Genomic DNA, 16,389 nt, shown 5'->3' on the forward strand with positions numbered 1-16,389 from the left:
TTATTGAATAGCAATGTATTGACAAAATTGCAACGTGTAGTTTCTAAAACCATATCAAAACTAAAATGGACATTATACAATTTCTGAAAAAAATATACATTTCCCCCCATTTTGCAAAACTGCCAAGACAACAGACACTTGAGCAGAGCTGCCATGTGGTGGGTGTTCAAACTCCTGTTGAAATTCATTTTGCAAATAAATCATAAAAAAAAAAAAGGACAAGCAAGCCGCGGCAATTACAACAATATACTGGAGTTCAATTAAAGAATCAATTCAGGAGAACAGAGTGGAAGAAAAAAAAATCAATGCAATTATTTAGTAGTTACAAAAAAAAAAAAAAAAAAAATCAGCGATACGTTAATAAAAAAAAAAGTGAAATAAAATACATGTGAGATTTCTAGACTCGGTTAAAGAGCTGACTAGACGGGGGAGTTCTACATTACATGCTTCTTTGGAAGTCGACCTTTTCCTACCGATCAAAATACTTAGATATATTTAAAATATCTGACTTGCAACGCTACAGTGCATTGAAAACTTCAAAAGTACAAAAAAAAAAAATTATACGGTTGCACGTATTTCCTCTTCATGCAGTAATCATTTGATTACATAGGGAGAAAAATGGCATATTTATATGGATCATTTGACAGAATAGCTAGGCTAATGTATGCATTAGTTTCTTTTAATATGACATGGGTGAGGGTAAAAAAAGACATAGCTAACGGATTTTGGAAAAAATTAATTGCACCAAAATTAATCTGCCTCACAAATATATACAATTGGGCAGATATCTTAACCACTTCTGAGGGCTCAATTTTGAAAACGGATTAATCAGGCCGACTGCTTTTACTCGGCGGCCATCGTGTACGAGTTAACGGGAACACTAAAGAAAATTAAAAAAAAAAAAAAAAATCACATTTTAGGGTAGCAACGGCATAACAATTTTCAAATTTACCATGAACTACAACGTCAATGAAGGACCAGATGGTTGCACTGGAGTCCGCATTAAAAAACGGTCAAGCTATAAAATTCATAAAAAAATATATATTAAGAAAAAGAATGATTCTTTTATTGCCTCTCGACTGGAAAATTGCCCTTACACTTTTTTTTTTTTTGCATCGCTGAGACGGAGGAAGGCCATGATCATCGGCCGTTGGTGTAACCTGGGAAAAACTGATGTAGGATCTCCTGCAGCGGCTTGTTGACAGCCATGGAGTAGTTCTTGCCCAAATCGTGTCTGCAGGCCGGGCAGGTGTACACCTCTGCTTTGAAGGATCGCTGAAGGCATTCCTGCATTGTGGAAAAAAAAATATATATATATATACATATGTTTTAATCAAATAGTCGACTTTGAAATGTGGGTGTGGCCAACTTATACAAGAGTGTGATGGGTTTTGCACATGCTCAGATCACACACATCACAAATATCACCCCGCACACTGACTGTGGGTAAGAAACAGTGTGTCATATTGTTCTTATGCTAATGTTTTAAAGACAAAACATTACATTTTTTAATGTTTTCAAAATAAATTGTTCTGTAAAAAATTCCAAGTTGACTCAACTTAAAAAAAATTGCTGCCTTAAAATTAAAATATTTTAAAAATCTTAAATATCTAAATATTTATGTTTTAATCAAATATTTAAATATTTAGATATGTAAAAATATAGATCATATTTAAATATTAAAATCTTAAGCCTTAAAATTTATCAAATTATTTCAGGTAATTTCAACACACAACTAAGTTTCTCCAACTTAAAAGACCAACTTAAAAATAAAAATTGTAACATTGCTGCCTTAAAATCTTAACTATCTAAATATTTAAATATATAAAAATATAGATAATATTTAAATATTAAAATCTTAAGCATTAAAATTTATCAAATTATTTCAGGTAATTTCAACACACAACTAAGTTTCTCCAACTTAAAAGACCAACTTAAAAAAATAAATTGTAACATTGCTGCCTTAAAATTAAAATGTTTTTAAAATCTTAAATATTATATATCTAAATATTTAAATATATAAAAATATAGATAATATTCAAATATTAAAATCTTAAGCCTTAAAATCTATCAAATTATTTCAGGTAATTTCAACACACAACTAAGTTTCTCCAACTTAAAAGACCAACTTGAAAATAAAAATTGTAACATTGCTGCCTTAAAATTAAAATATTTTTAAAATCTTAAATATTTAAATATTTAGATAGGTAAAAATATAGATAGTATTTAAATATTAAAATCTTAAGCCTTAAAATTTATCAAATTATTTCAGGTAATTTCAACACACAACTAAGTTTCTCCAACTTAAAAGACCAACTTAAAAATAAAAATTGTAACATTGCTGCCTTAAAATTAAAATCTTAAATATTTAGATATATAAAAATACATATATATTTAGTGTATTCTTTTAGTTCATAATTAAATAAACATTTGAGTCATGACCATGATTATTATTCTTATTATTACCTTGCAGACATTGTGTTGGCACTCGGTGGTGATGGGCTGATAGACCACTTCTTGGCAGCAAATGCAGAGGAACACCTCTTCAACTTTGTTCAGGAATTTCTGCAGGAAGAACAACAACATACAATGTGTGACAAATATGCATCACAATGTTAAGCAAGCGTTTTATTTTAAAATTACATTTGACATAATAAAAAAAATCGGGCGGCACGGCGGTTGAGTGGTTAGCGCGCACACCTCACAGCTAGGAGACCGGGGTTCAATTCCACCCTGGGCCATTTCTGTGTGGAGTTTGCATGTTCTCCCCGTGCATGTGAAGGTTTTCTCCGGGTACTCATTCCAAAAACTATATGTGGGAATCACTGATCTAGACAATTTCATCAGGGAGGGTGATGTCAATGCAGCCACTCCCGTCGTAGCGCTGCTTAAAATAATTCTTGCTCACGTCCGTGTTATCAATAAATCCCAATTCTAACCAAAAAAAAATCATCCAGAATCATGAAACTATATAAGGTTCCTAAAATATTGTGACAGGTCAATAACACTCAATAGGTTATTACTTAGGCCTATAAATATATATATATATTTTTTTAAATTGTGCAATAAATATAATATTTGCAAAAATGAATCATTTTTAATGACCTCTCATGGTGGTACCACCACGGCCCATGGCCCCACACTTTGGGAATCACTGATCTAGACAATTTCATCAGGGAGGGTGATGTCAATGCAGCCACTCCTGTCGTAGCGCTGCTTAAAAATGATTCTTGCTCAGGTCCGTGTTATCAATAAATACCAATTCTAAGCAAAAAAAAAAAAATATCCAGAATTATGAAACCCTACATGTTACAAACTAAACATGAACATTACTTCAGGAGTCCAGTTACTTCCTGGATGCTTTACACTTGTTTTTCCCTGAACTAGATCATCATCTTTCAGGAAGAAAAACAAAACAAACGGAAGCTCACCGGTCCGAGTGACAGAGACTCCATGGCTTCATCCCACAGCTTTTTGTTTTGCTTATCATTCTTGATGAGCGCTTTCTGTTCTCCAGACAGCTTGTAAACCTCCACTTTCACTTTCTTGGGACTCTTTGCTGGTGAACTCTTGCCGGAGCCTGAAAGAAGAGAACAAGAACGTTTAAAAAAAATGATAATAATTCTCTGAATATTTACATACCAGATCTAACACTGTATAATTGGTTTTAGGATATTATCAATGGCAATGGTTAGGAAAACTCTGGTTTTGACACAGGCTGCACGGTGGATGAGTGGTTAGCGTGCTGGCCTCACAGCTAGAAGACCCGAGTTCAATTCCACCTTCAGCCATCTCTGTGTGGCGTTTGCAAGCGTGGGTTTTCTCCGGTTTCCTCCCACATTCCAAAACCATGCTAGGTTAATTAGCGACTCCAAATTGTCCATAGGTATGAATGAGAGTGTGAATGGTTGTTTGTCTATATGTGCCCTGTGATTGGCTGGGATAGGCTCCAGCACCCCCATGACAGTATCACTCGGATACTGTGAACATCCAGCAGCAACACGACATTTTGGCATGACTACTATTTTGATGAAAAATATACTGAACCAGGGCTGCACAGTGGCGAAGTGGTTGGCACACAGGCTTCACAGCTAGGAGACCCGAGTTCGATTCCACCCTCGGCCATCTCTGTGTGGAGTTTGCATGTTCTCCCCGTGCATGCGTGGGTTTCCGCCCACATTCCAAAAACATGCTAGGTTAATTAGCGACTCCAAATTGTCCATAGGTATGAATGTGAGTGTGAATGGTTGTTTGTGTACATGCGGCCTGTGATTGGTCGGCATTGAAAATGTCACTTACCGCCGCTCTCAGACTTTCTCTTCCTCTTTGCCTTGCTGGGTGTCTCCTCCTCTTCCACCTCACTTTTGTTCTCCTTCTCTTTCTGATAGCCCGCAGGATACTGTCAACCAAATACAATAAGGATACACAGAATAATCCTCAAATTGGGACATTTATGATTATTTATTCCACTGAATATAAAGAGTCTTGAACCAGTCATGATGTGCTATATATATCACTATATTGACACTTACTATGGTACCCATTATGGCATTGGATGCTCATATCACCTACTTTGGTACGTGACAAATTTTTTTTTAAATATATTAAATAAAATAAAATAAAAATTAATCAAAGAAATTATATTTTGGAAAATTAATATTCTGCAGATGCCACAAAAATACGCACAAACCTCAAACATAACGAGCGAGAAATGCTGCAACTTCACAATACAAAACGCACATTTGCCGGACCTTGGCTACATAAATACTACTTCGTACTACTACTACTAGTACTTTGGTACGGGACAAAAAATAAAATAAATAAATAAACAAACAAATTTAAAAAATTAAATTTAATTAAACAAAATTAAAATATAAAATAAACAAAAATATAAAATATAAATAAATATGAAAATTAAATTAAACAAAAATATAAACAGAAACAAATAAATAAAAATTAAATTAAACAAAAATATAAATTAAACAAAAAATAAAATAATAATAAAACAAAAATAAATAAATAAACAATAAAATAAATTAATTAATTAATAAACCAAAAAAATAAATAAATATATAATTAAAATAAATACAAATTAAATTAAACAAAAATATAAAATAAACAAAAATAAATACAAATTAAATAAAATAAGATAAAATAAAGAAAAAAAATAATAATAAAATATAAATAAATAAATAAAAATAAATTAAATTATTTAAATAAAAATAAACAAAAATAAAATTAAAAGTAAAAAAAAACCTTAAACTATATTAGGAAAGCAGGAAGTGAACAAATGTAACAGTTACTGATTGTAAAAGTACCAGATGGAGGGGTAGGATTTAATAAGCTTTGCTTCTTCCTACTCCTTTTGAACATGTGGAACTGGGAACTGATTATGTGATGCATTCAATTGTAATCTGATGCATGTTCAAATGAAATAAAACCATTACCAACATAAAGCGAGAGTTGACAATAACTATGAATATTACCTGCATGACAAGACCGAGCTTCTTGATGCGTTCCTTGCCATCTCTGGTCCACGGTGCCGGCTCGTCGTCATCACGTTTGAGGAGGTAGCGCCAAACCAAAAAGCCAGATTTGCCTTTCTCTGGCCAGTACTTGACAATCTACAACCGAGACAAAAAATGTTAAAAATTGGGCTTGACAATAACGATGTACCGATGGCCCGGGGCAAGTTAAAACAAAATTCGGGAAAGTAACTCAAATCAGTGATATTCCCGTCGGGCAAGTGTACTTTAGCATGCCGTACTGTGAAAAGTTTTTTTTTTTTTTTTTTAAAGCGCTTCTTGTTGGGTGTTGGTAAAAAACACGGACTGCGTAATTCCGGTGCTAATTTGCAAACCAATCCTTGCAAATCTTGAAATGGACCAATCAGAATCGTTTATTTAGACCGCAATCCGTGTTTTAGCCACACCCATTCTTATTGGTGATCAACCAATCAGCGATGGTTTGACTAGGAAAACATCTATCATGGCGTCCCTGCCAACATGGTCTAATTCAGGGGTGGGCAAACTTTTTGACTCGCGGGCCGCATTGAAAAAAAAAATAAAAAAATAAATAAATAAATATATATATATATATATATATATATATATATATATATTTTTTTTAAATTGTGCAATAAATATAATATTTTCAAAAATGCATCATTTTTAATGACCTCTCATGGCCCACCTACAGTACCACCACGGCCCCACACTTTGGGAATCACTGATGTAGACAATTTCATCAGGGAGGGTGACGTCAATGCAGCCACTCCTGTCGTAGCGCTGCTTAAAATGATTCTTGCTCACGTCCGTGTTATCAATAAATCCCAATTCTAACCACAAAAAAAAAATCATCCAGAATCATGAAACTATATAAGGTTCCTAAAATATTGTGACAGGTCAATAACACTCAATAGGTTATTACTTAGGCATATAAATATATATATATTTTTACATTGTGTAATAAATATAATATTTGCAAAAATGAATCATTTTTAATGACCTCTCATGGCCCACCTACAGTACCACCACGGCCCATGGCCCCACACTTTGGGAATCACTGATCTAGACAATTTCATCAGGGAGGGTGACGTCAATGCAGCCACTCCTGTCGTAGCGCTGCTTAAAATGATTCTTGCTCACGTCCGTGTTATTAATAAATCCCAATTCTTAGCAAAAAAAAATCATGTTACAAAATAAACATTAACATTATTTCGGGAGTTGCATCATCTCCTGTATGCTTTACACTTGTAAATACTCTATAAATATGACTACAAATCATTCAAATTATAAAAGACAAAACTGTAAATTTGCTAGTAATATGTAATAGGAGTATAAATACCAACAAAAACATAAAGATCACATGAGAGTTCTTGAGCTGCAGTCTTTGCTGACCTCAAATCTCCATGGCGACCATTGAACTTTTAACCACTTTAGTCCACAAAAACATAAAGATGATGTATGGTGGCACCCCTAAATAATCATGTATTGGAAAAATATTTTCTATGTGTTGTTTCTACATATATTGGAACACTTTTAGTACCCAGACATATCAAAATTCAATAATTGTGTTTTTTTGATGCACACTTTTAATGTACTTTGCAGTGTGATGCTGGAATTAACTCTTACCTTATAAATGCCATCATATCGGTTTCCTTCTTCGGGCGAGTATTTGCTGTGTTTTCGACCTTTGCAGCTGCGAACCACGCGGACCGGCTTGCCGTCCTTCCAGTTCTTTGCCTGTGCACCATTCTTGTCGTTGACCGGGACGTTGCAGTTGAGAGCAAGGGCGCTGCAGATGAATAGTTGAAAATTTAATACAAGAGTGATATACATTGCTTAAAAAAATATATATATATATCGTTTAAATTAGCATCCTACCGGTTCATGTGAGTAAGTGTCTGGTCACATGATTGCTCAGCAGTCCTTTTGTTCCCGGACAGATCTCGCCCTCCAGAACCGGTGTACGTGAACTCGTTTCCATCATCCTACAAAGAAATAAAATACAGTAAACCTCGGATATATATCGGATTCAATTGTTCCCACTGGTTTTGTCCGATATAAGCGAAATCCGTTATATGCGTATACCGGAAAATGTCCGTTTTACGCATATATGGGATTTATATCCGGTATATGCGTAAATCGGATTTTATCCGTTATAAAAAGGCACTTCCTTGACTATGTTTCCAATGTACCTGGACGCGCAGGCAACGCTGCAAACGCTGCAAATGACGTCGTATAGCGGCCTGTCACGATTCGGCGAATCGGAGCGCCACGATTGCGGCCATACGATATATGCGAGGGAAATTTAATGGAAATGCATTGGAACGGGACTGGAGATTTTGTGCGAAATAGCCGAAATCCGTTATAAAAAATCCGATATATGCAATGAATTTTTATTGGAAATGCATTACAGAAAAATCGGTTCTTTTTGTATCTGTCCGTTGTGAGCGAATTTCCGATATATCCGAGGTTTACTGTATATTCTTTTTTTTTTTTAGTTGGGAGCTGATATTTTCCTGAAACTTACCTATGTTGTATGCGAGGGAAATTTCATGGAAATGCATTGGAACGGGATTGGAGATTTTGTCCGAAATAGGCGAAATCCGTTATAAAAAATCCGATATATGCAATGAATTTTTATTGGAAATGCATTACAGAAAAATTGGTTCTTTTTTATCTGTCCGTTGTGAGCGAATTTCCGATATATCCGAGTCCGATATATACGAGGTTTACTGTATATTCTTTTTTTTTTTTAGTTGGGAGCTGATATTTTCCTGAAACTTACCTATGTTGTATGCGAGGGAAATTTCATGGAAATGCATTGGAACGGGACTGGAGATTTTGTCCGAAATAGGCGAAATCCGTTATAAAAAATCCGATATATGCAATGAATTTTTATTGGAAATGCATTACAGAAAAATCAGTTCTTTTTTATCTGTCCGTTGTGAGCGAATTTCCGATATATCCGAGTCCGATATATCCGAGATTTACTGTATCTAGCACGATTCTGCATGCAAAGTCATATTTAAATAATCATACCACATCATCTTCATAGCCTCCCGCCAAGACGAGAGAATACGCGCCGTCGTTGCTCCTGCCGTGTATCCCAGCTACATGCGGCCTGTGGACACCGGACTCGCTGACCTACAAGGAACACAATATTTCATTTATAATGAGTACACTAGCTTCAGTGTTGAGGACTGCAAATATTTGGACTGACCTGCACTCTGAACTTCCATAGGGAGCCCACAGGGACGCCGGGGATGGGGCCGTAATGGTTTGATGGGACAATGGTGCACTGCTTTGTTCGACCCACACAAGCCATTCCCTGAGGAGAGGATACAATAAGGCAAATTTCTTACATGAATCAAAATATATATTTACATTATTTACATTTGTATTCAACTATGCTGTATGGTATCATGTACCCACAGAAAAAAATTATTACGTTTGATTCATGTTCATGTTAAAGGTTAAATAACTGTTAATAGTTATCCTCCCTATCCGTGTGGAAGTGGTAAGTTTTTGGCTTTTTTAAGTTGAAAGGAAAAATCTTGAAGGCTACCGTTTAAGTCAGGGGTCTCAAACACGCGGCCCACAGGCCAAATGTGGCCCGCAGGACACTAGTTTGAGGCCCCCGCTTTGATATGAAAATTTAATGTTAGTGCGGCCCGCGCAAGTTTGATATGGATGCTGTATGGTATCATGTACCCAGAAAAAATTATTACGTTTGATTCATGTTCATGTTAAAGGTTAAATAACTGTTAATAGTTATCCTCCCTATCCGTGTGGAAGTGGTAAGTTTTTGGCTATTTAAGTTGAAAGGAAATAACTTGGAGGCTACCGTTTAGGTCGCTAGCTCTCTAGTTTGCGAGTTAGCATGTGTCTCAAGACCCTGCAGTTGCGCAATATGTTGTAAATAAAAAGAGTATAAATGTGACTATAGTCGTGTTTTGTCATGTCTACAGGGCTCTAATAATGCTTTGTTCATTTTAATATGAAAAAAAATAATTTGTCTACCCACCAACTATATGTGGTTTCTTAAGTTTTTATTATTTGCCGTTTTATTATTATTATATTTATTTATTACTGATTGATTGATTTTCTTTATTCTTGATTTGTTTATTTATTTTTCATCTTATTTTGTGTAGAAAAATAAAAATTAAGATATTTGAGAACAGTGGAATGTTTTATCAGAGCTTTTATTGTAGAAAATTGGAACCAAAGCACTGAAAAAGTTTATATATTTTTCTGTTTTTAATAAATTCGTTTTTGTTTTTTTTTGGAAAACCTGATACGGCCTAGCCTTGCCCAGACCCTAGCTCCAGTGGCCCCCAGGTAAATTGAGTTTGAGACCCCCGCTTTAAAGAAAGTTGAATAAAAGCAAGTAAACAGAGTAAAAGATACATTAAAAAACATTAATTTGTTAATACACAGTTAAAACAAGAGTAAAAGCGGGTATAAAAAGGCAAGCACGGAGTGAATGGGGGCAAAGCGTTCCAGAGGGTGGGGGGGGGGGCAGCGATGGAGAAGGTTCCGTCACCCCGGGTTATTTACATCAAAACGTGTGATCTATACTTGGAAACATGCATACACTCACCTTGCCCCAGTCCCTCTGGCTTGAGGAGCTGGCAGACGCCATCTTGGCTTTCTTCTTGCTCTCTTTCAGCTTCTCTCCGGCGAGCACAACTTCATTTGTGTCGATACGGCAATTTGGGCAATACCTGAATTCGGGGTGAAATACAGCAGTATATCAATAAATAATTGATTGTCAAAAATTTTTTTTTAGAAGGTCATGAAGATGTTTTCTAGATTTTAACTCCAAACATATTCCATTTATAAATAAGGAATCCTACTTCACGGAAATTTGTCATAGACTCGACACACAGGAGAGCTTATCATATGATACTGACCAGTCCTCGTCCTCCGGGATGGTGGTTAGTGGTGGGTTCAGGCAGTACGTGTGATAGGCCATGTCGCACTCGTCGCACAGGAGTTGCTTGTCTGGGTCCTGCTTGATGCCGCAAATGTTACAGTTGCACCAGCGGCAGTTTTTATCGGGGTCGTCCTTGCAACGCTTGCACTCGGGTCCGTTGGAGCCTGGAAGATTGCAACCGTCATAGTTTAAAAAAAAAAATTAAAAATAAATAAAACAAGCTGAAAGGAACAAAATGTTTACATCAGGGGGGTTCCCAAACTTACCAACTCAGGGCCCAATTTGAAAAAAAAAAAAAATGTCCGCGGCCCACTTTTGTCCTATAAACATTATTATTATTATTTATTATAATTATTTTTATTATTACTATTATTTTTTATAATTTTTTTGTTATGGCAATTATTTTTATAATTTTTTAAATAATTATTATTTATATTACTATTTTCACTATTACTATTTTTACTATTATTATTATTATTTGGGGGTCTCAAACATGCGGCTCCACCACCAGATGGGGCTACAACCTTCAAAACCACACAGTTCCGTGTGCATTCATTAGATCAGGGGTCTCAAACACGCGGGCCGCGGGCCAAATGTGGCCCGCAGGACACTAGTTTGAGGCCCCCGCCTTGATATGAAAGTTTAATGTTTAAAAGTTTGATATGGATGCTGTATGGTATCATGTACCCAGAAAAAATTATTACGTTTGATTCATGTTCATGTTAAAGGTTAAATAACTGTTAATAGTTATCCTCCCTGTCCGTGTGGAAGTGGTAAGTTTTTGGCTATTTAAGTTGAAAGGAAATAACTTGAAGGCTACCGTTGAGGTCGCTAGCTCTCTAGTTTGCGAGTTAGCATGTGTCTCGAGACCCTGCAGTTGCGCAATATGTTGTAAATCAGGGGTCTCAAACACGCGGCCCGTGTGCCAACTGTGGCCCGCAGGACGCTAGTTTGAGGCCCCCCGCCTTGATATGAAAGTTTAATGTTAGTGCGGCCCCGCGCAAGTTTGATATGGATGCTGTATGGTATCATGTACCCAGAAAAAATTATTACGTTTGATTCATGTTCATGTTAAAGGTTAAATAACTGTTAATAGTTATCCTCCCTATCCGTGTGGAAGTGGTAAGTTTTTGGCTATTTAAGTTGAAAGGAAATAACTTGAAGGCTACCGTTTAGGTCGCTAGCTCTCTAGTTTGCGAGTTAGCATGTGTCTCAAGACCCTGCAGTTGCGCAATATGTTGTAAATAAAAAGAGTATAAATGTGACTATAGTCGTGTTTTGTCATGTCTACAGGGCTCTAATAATGCTTTGTTCATTTTAATATGAAAAAAAATAATTTGTCTACCCACCAACTATATGTGCTTTCTTAAGTTTTTATTATTTGGTGTTTTATTATTATTATTATATTTATTTATTAGTGATTGATTTTCTTTATTCTTGATTTGTTTATTTATTTTTCATCTTATTTTGTGTAGAAAAATAAAAATTAAGATATTTGAGAACAGTGGGATATTTTATCAGAGCTTTTCTTGTAGAAAATCGGAACCAAAGCGAAGTTTATTCATTTTTCTGTTTTTAATAAATGTGTTTTTTTGTTTTTTTTTTAGAAAACCTGATGCGGCCCAGCCTCACCCAGACCCTAGCTCCAGTGGCCCCCCAGGTAAATTGAGTTTGAGACCCCTGTGTTAAAGTTTGTAAATGTGAAAAGTTCCAAGCTTGGAACGCCAACAGTAGCGAGTCTTACGTTTCAGAGGACTCTCAGATCCGGCGGGAGCGTCGTTTGTACAACCAGGTTCCTCGATTTTGTAGATTTCAGTCACAAACATGATGCGGCAGTCATTGAGAGAATCACCCGCGTCCCTGCAAACAAGGAAACTCATTCAATTATAATCAAAAATGTATTTAAAAAAATAACATGATCCATAAAACACTCCTGTCAATCAACAGAGCGTTATTAAACCTACCCGAGAAGGATCTTGGCATAAATCTCTCGTACGGTACGCGTCTCCCTTTTCTTCTGGATCTCAGCGTCGTACCAGTACCCGCGTTCCTTGGGATCGTCCGGGTTGTAGTTGAGCATCACGATCATGCCAGGCTCCAACTGGTGCCACTGGAACACAGTGCGGGCCCTTGGGCGAACATCCTTGGCCAGAAGTTCGATCACGCCGTTCTCCGGGTAGCTGCAACGGTAAATGTGATTTGACTTTGGGTATTGTGGCGTTTTGTTTTGGCGTCCATGTTGAATGATGACGTATTAAGAGTGCTACGCTGCCACACTCAGCCATCTTTGTGTGGAGTTTGCATGTCCAAATTGTCCATAGGTATGAATGTGAGTGTGAATGGTTGTTTGTCTATATGTGCTCTGTGATTGGCTGGCCACCAGTCCAGGGTGTACCCCGCCACTTTTGCCCGAAAACAGCTGGGATAGGCTCCAGCACCTCCACGACAGTATCACTCAGATAATGTGAACATCCAGCAGCAACACAACATTTTGGCATGACTACTATTTTGATGATTTTTGATGGGTGGTTAGCACACAGGCTTCACAGCTAGGAGACCCGAGTTCAATTCCATTCTCGGCCATCTCTGTGTGGAGTTAGCATGTTCTCCTTGGGTTTTCTCCGGGTACTCCGGTTTCCTCCCACATTCCAAAAACATGCTAGGTTAATTAGCGACTCCAAATTGTCCATAGGTATGAATGTGAGTGTGAATGGTTGTTTGTCGATATGTGCCCTGTGATTGGCTGGGATAGGCTCCAGCACCCCCACGACAGTATCACTCGGATACTGTGAACATCCAGCAGCAACACAACATTTTGGCATGACTACTATTTTGATGAAAAATATACTGAACCAGGGCTGCACAGCGGCCAGGTGGTTTGCACACAGGCTTCACAGCTAGGAGACCCGAGTTCAATTCCATCCTCAGCCATCTCTTATGAATGTGAGTGTGAATGGTTGTTTGTCTATATGTGCCCTGTGATTGGCTGGCCACCAGTCCAGGGTGTGGAATGGAACGGCCTTTATTGTCATTATACAAAATGTACAACGAGATTGCATCCCGCCACTTTTGCCCGAAGACAGCTGGGATAGGCTCCAGCAGCCCCCGCAACCCTAGAAAATGAATGAATTAAAAAATATATATATTTGCAAAAATGCATCATATTTTTAATGACCACTAATGGCCCACCTGCAGTACCACCACGGCCCACCAGGGGGTCGTGGCCCACACTTTGGGAATCACCGTCTACATAAACGGGCATTTGGCATTCATTCATTTATCATAATTTTACAACTTTGAAGAATATTCTTTAATATTTCCAGATATTTTTTTCATAATATTACAAGTTTATTCTCGTCAAATTGCCAATTTTTTTCTCAATATTTTGACTTTATTCTTGCAAAATTACAGCTGATTTTCCAGTTCTGTTAACAATTTCAACTTTCTTCTTGTAAGTTTCTATGCCGCTTATCCTCACTAGTATTGTGGGGGTATGCTGGAGCCTATCCAAGCTGACTTCAGGTGAGAGAGGCGGGGTACACCCTGGACTGGTGGCCAGCCAATCACAGGGCACATATAGACAAACAACCATTCACACTCACATTCATACCTATGGACCTCAGACCTCACAGCTTGGAGACCAGGGTTCAATTCCACCCTCGGTCATGTCTGTGTGGAGTTTGCATGTTCTCCCCGTGCATGTGTGGGTTTTTTCCGGGTATTCCGGTTTCCTCCCACATTCCAAAAACATGCTAGGTTAATTAGCGACTCCAAATTGTGAGTCAACGAATATGAAAACAACACGATGATGAGACTTACTCTTCATATTTAACGTGGTATAGTATCTCCTCCTCTGTGGGCTTCCCTTCAGCCTCGTCTCCTTTGGGGGTCTTGGTGGACTTGGTGACGTTCACAATCTGGGCCTCGAACCACGCCCCCATGTTCAAGTCTCTTGCGTCCACCATTTCATTGACCTAAGTGAATAGAGGAAAATATGTTTAAACCGACATCTTGTTGGTTTCTCCTGTTTACATTGATAAATAATACAAATTTATAAAAACAATGGAGCTCATTCTTGTGTACGTGTATAAAAGCAACCACTATTACATTTTACAGCAGTTCATAAAACAGACGATCATGTGCATCTTATCAGTTATGCATTTCTGTCATCATAAACGCGCCATTGCCCAATGGCTGCACAAGTACGACATGTCGGTGTCGATCAAATCCAGTGTTTGCCATACATTCAGCAGTATAGCGTGTATGTAAAGGTGTGGAAAAAAATACCCACAAAAAAACAAGAGGTTTTTGTTTAATATTCCCATAATTTGTGGTTAAAAGTAGGGCACTTTCGCTGCTCAGTGCTGTTGCACGGTGGCGCCACAGGGGGCGTTGCAGGCTTGGTTGTTCGGAAGCCCGCACACGGCGGTGAAGAAGAAGAAATAAATCAACTGCTGCTCTTTCGTGTGTTTCAGGTCGGTGAAAAAGAAGTTTTTAAGTACACCACAATATGTAGTACAGTCATGTAGAGTGACTTTTGATGTACTGTATGTTTGTTGTTTATGTGAGAACAGAAAGTCCGTGTATATTATATTATTATATATATTCGCTAATGCTAACAGGCCTAGCGGTGAGAACCGAAGCCTGGCCGCCTTTAGCACCCATTTTAGGTGCAAGTGAAGTAGATGGTAGCACCATGTTTTTTTTTTTTTTTTTTAAAAAACAATTTTCAATGACGCACAGTGGACAAGTGGTTAGCACACAGGCCTCACAGCTAGGAGACCCGAGTTCAATTCCACCCTTGGCTATCTCTGTGGGTTTTCTCCGGGTACTCCGGTTTCCTCCCACATTCCAAAAAACATGCTAGGTTAATTAGCGACTCCAAATTGTCCATAGGTATGAATGTGAGTGTGAATGGTTGTTTGTCTATATGTGCCCTGTGATTGGCTGGCTGGACACCAGTCCAGGGTGTACACCACCTCTCGTCCGAAGACAGCTGGGATAGGCTCCAGCACCCCCACGACAGTATCACTCTGATACTATGAACATCCAGCAGCAACACAACATTTTGGCATGACTACTATTTTGATGAAAAATATACTGAACCAGGGCTGCACAGCGGACGGGTGGTTAGTAAACAGGCTTCACAGCTAGGAGACCCGTGTTCAATTCCACCCTCGGCCATCTCTGTGTGGAGTTTGCGTGTTTTCCCCGTGCATGCGTGGGTTTTCTCCGGGTACTCCGGTTTCCTCCCACATTCCAAAAACATGCTAGGTTAATTAGCGACTCCAAATTGTCCATAGGTATGAATGTGAGTGTGAATGGTTGTTTGTCTATATGTGCCCTGTGATTGGCTGGCCACCAGTCCAGGACAAAGACAGCTGGGATAGGCTCCAGGCTCATTCATTAATTAACACATTGCCGGAGAATAAGAAGACTCAGCAGGAGGGATCACTGTTGTCAACTTAGCGACTTTGTCACTATATTTAGGGAGTAATGAGACCCCTATACAGCAGATCCCTTTTCATAAAAAAGCAACTAGTGATATATAATATACAATAATAACATAATAATAATAAAAACATGGGATGCTGTTGAGGGTGTAATCCTGCTAAAAATATATTTATAAGGAAGGAATGAAAAGTACAGTATTAATAAAAATGAATATTTAAATGTACCTTGTAATATCCGAAGCCAGGATCGGTGAGCTCTGCGGTGTTTGTTTGAGCGGAGGTGCCGGCGGTCTGAACCTCCATCTCGCCATGAGTTGAGCTCTTGTCAGACTCGCTCTGTGTTGAGCCGCAGCCAGAATCGGAGTCCGAGAGCTCGGCTTCTTTGTCCTTGTTTTTGGCTACTTCAGCAGGGGGCGCGTTCTGTCTGATAAGCAACTGCACGATGTCGTTCAGGCCCACGTTGTAGTCGAAGATGGTGTGTCCGTCCTCCATC

At 37.9% G+C, this 16,389-nt stretch overlaps 1 protein-coding gene across 1 annotated transcript in view; it reads right to left on the reverse strand.

The window, feature by feature from the left end:
• Positions 1-16,389, reverse strand: part of uhrf1 (ubiquitin-like with PHD and ring finger domains 1) — a 19,211-nt gene continuing 2,822 nt past the window's right edge. Inside the window, exons 3-17 of the mRNA XM_058072715.1 lie at positions 16,122-16,388; positions 14,263-14,417; positions 12,408-12,623; positions 12,188-12,303; positions 10,421-10,607; positions 10,108-10,231; positions 8,728-8,835; positions 8,547-8,651; positions 7,386-7,492; positions 7,134-7,296; positions 5,487-5,624; positions 4,300-4,399; positions 3,432-3,580; positions 2,467-2,565; positions 1-1,287 (exon numbers count right to left, since the gene is read on the reverse strand). Of these exons, the coding sequence (XP_057928698.1) occupies positions 1,141-1,287; positions 2,467-2,565; positions 3,432-3,580; positions 4,300-4,399; positions 5,487-5,624; positions 7,134-7,296; positions 7,386-7,492; positions 8,547-8,651; positions 8,728-8,835; positions 10,108-10,231; positions 10,421-10,607; positions 12,188-12,303; positions 12,408-12,623; positions 14,263-14,417; positions 16,122-16,388 (2,181 nt within the window). The 3' untranslated portion in view covers positions 1-1,140. The remainder of the gene's footprint in view (positions 1,288-2,466; positions 2,566-3,431; positions 3,581-4,299; positions 4,400-5,486; positions 5,625-7,133; positions 7,297-7,385; positions 7,493-8,546; positions 8,652-8,727; positions 8,836-10,107; positions 10,232-10,420; positions 10,608-12,187; positions 12,304-12,407; positions 12,624-14,262; positions 14,418-16,121; position 16,389) is intronic.

Source organism: Doryrhamphus excisus, chromosome 5 (assembly GCF_030265055.1).
Source record: "Doryrhamphus excisus isolate RoL2022-K1 chromosome 5, RoL_Dexc_1.0, whole genome shotgun sequence".
Classification (NCBI taxonomy): Eukaryota; Metazoa; Chordata; class Actinopteri; order Syngnathiformes; family Syngnathidae; genus Doryrhamphus; species Doryrhamphus excisus.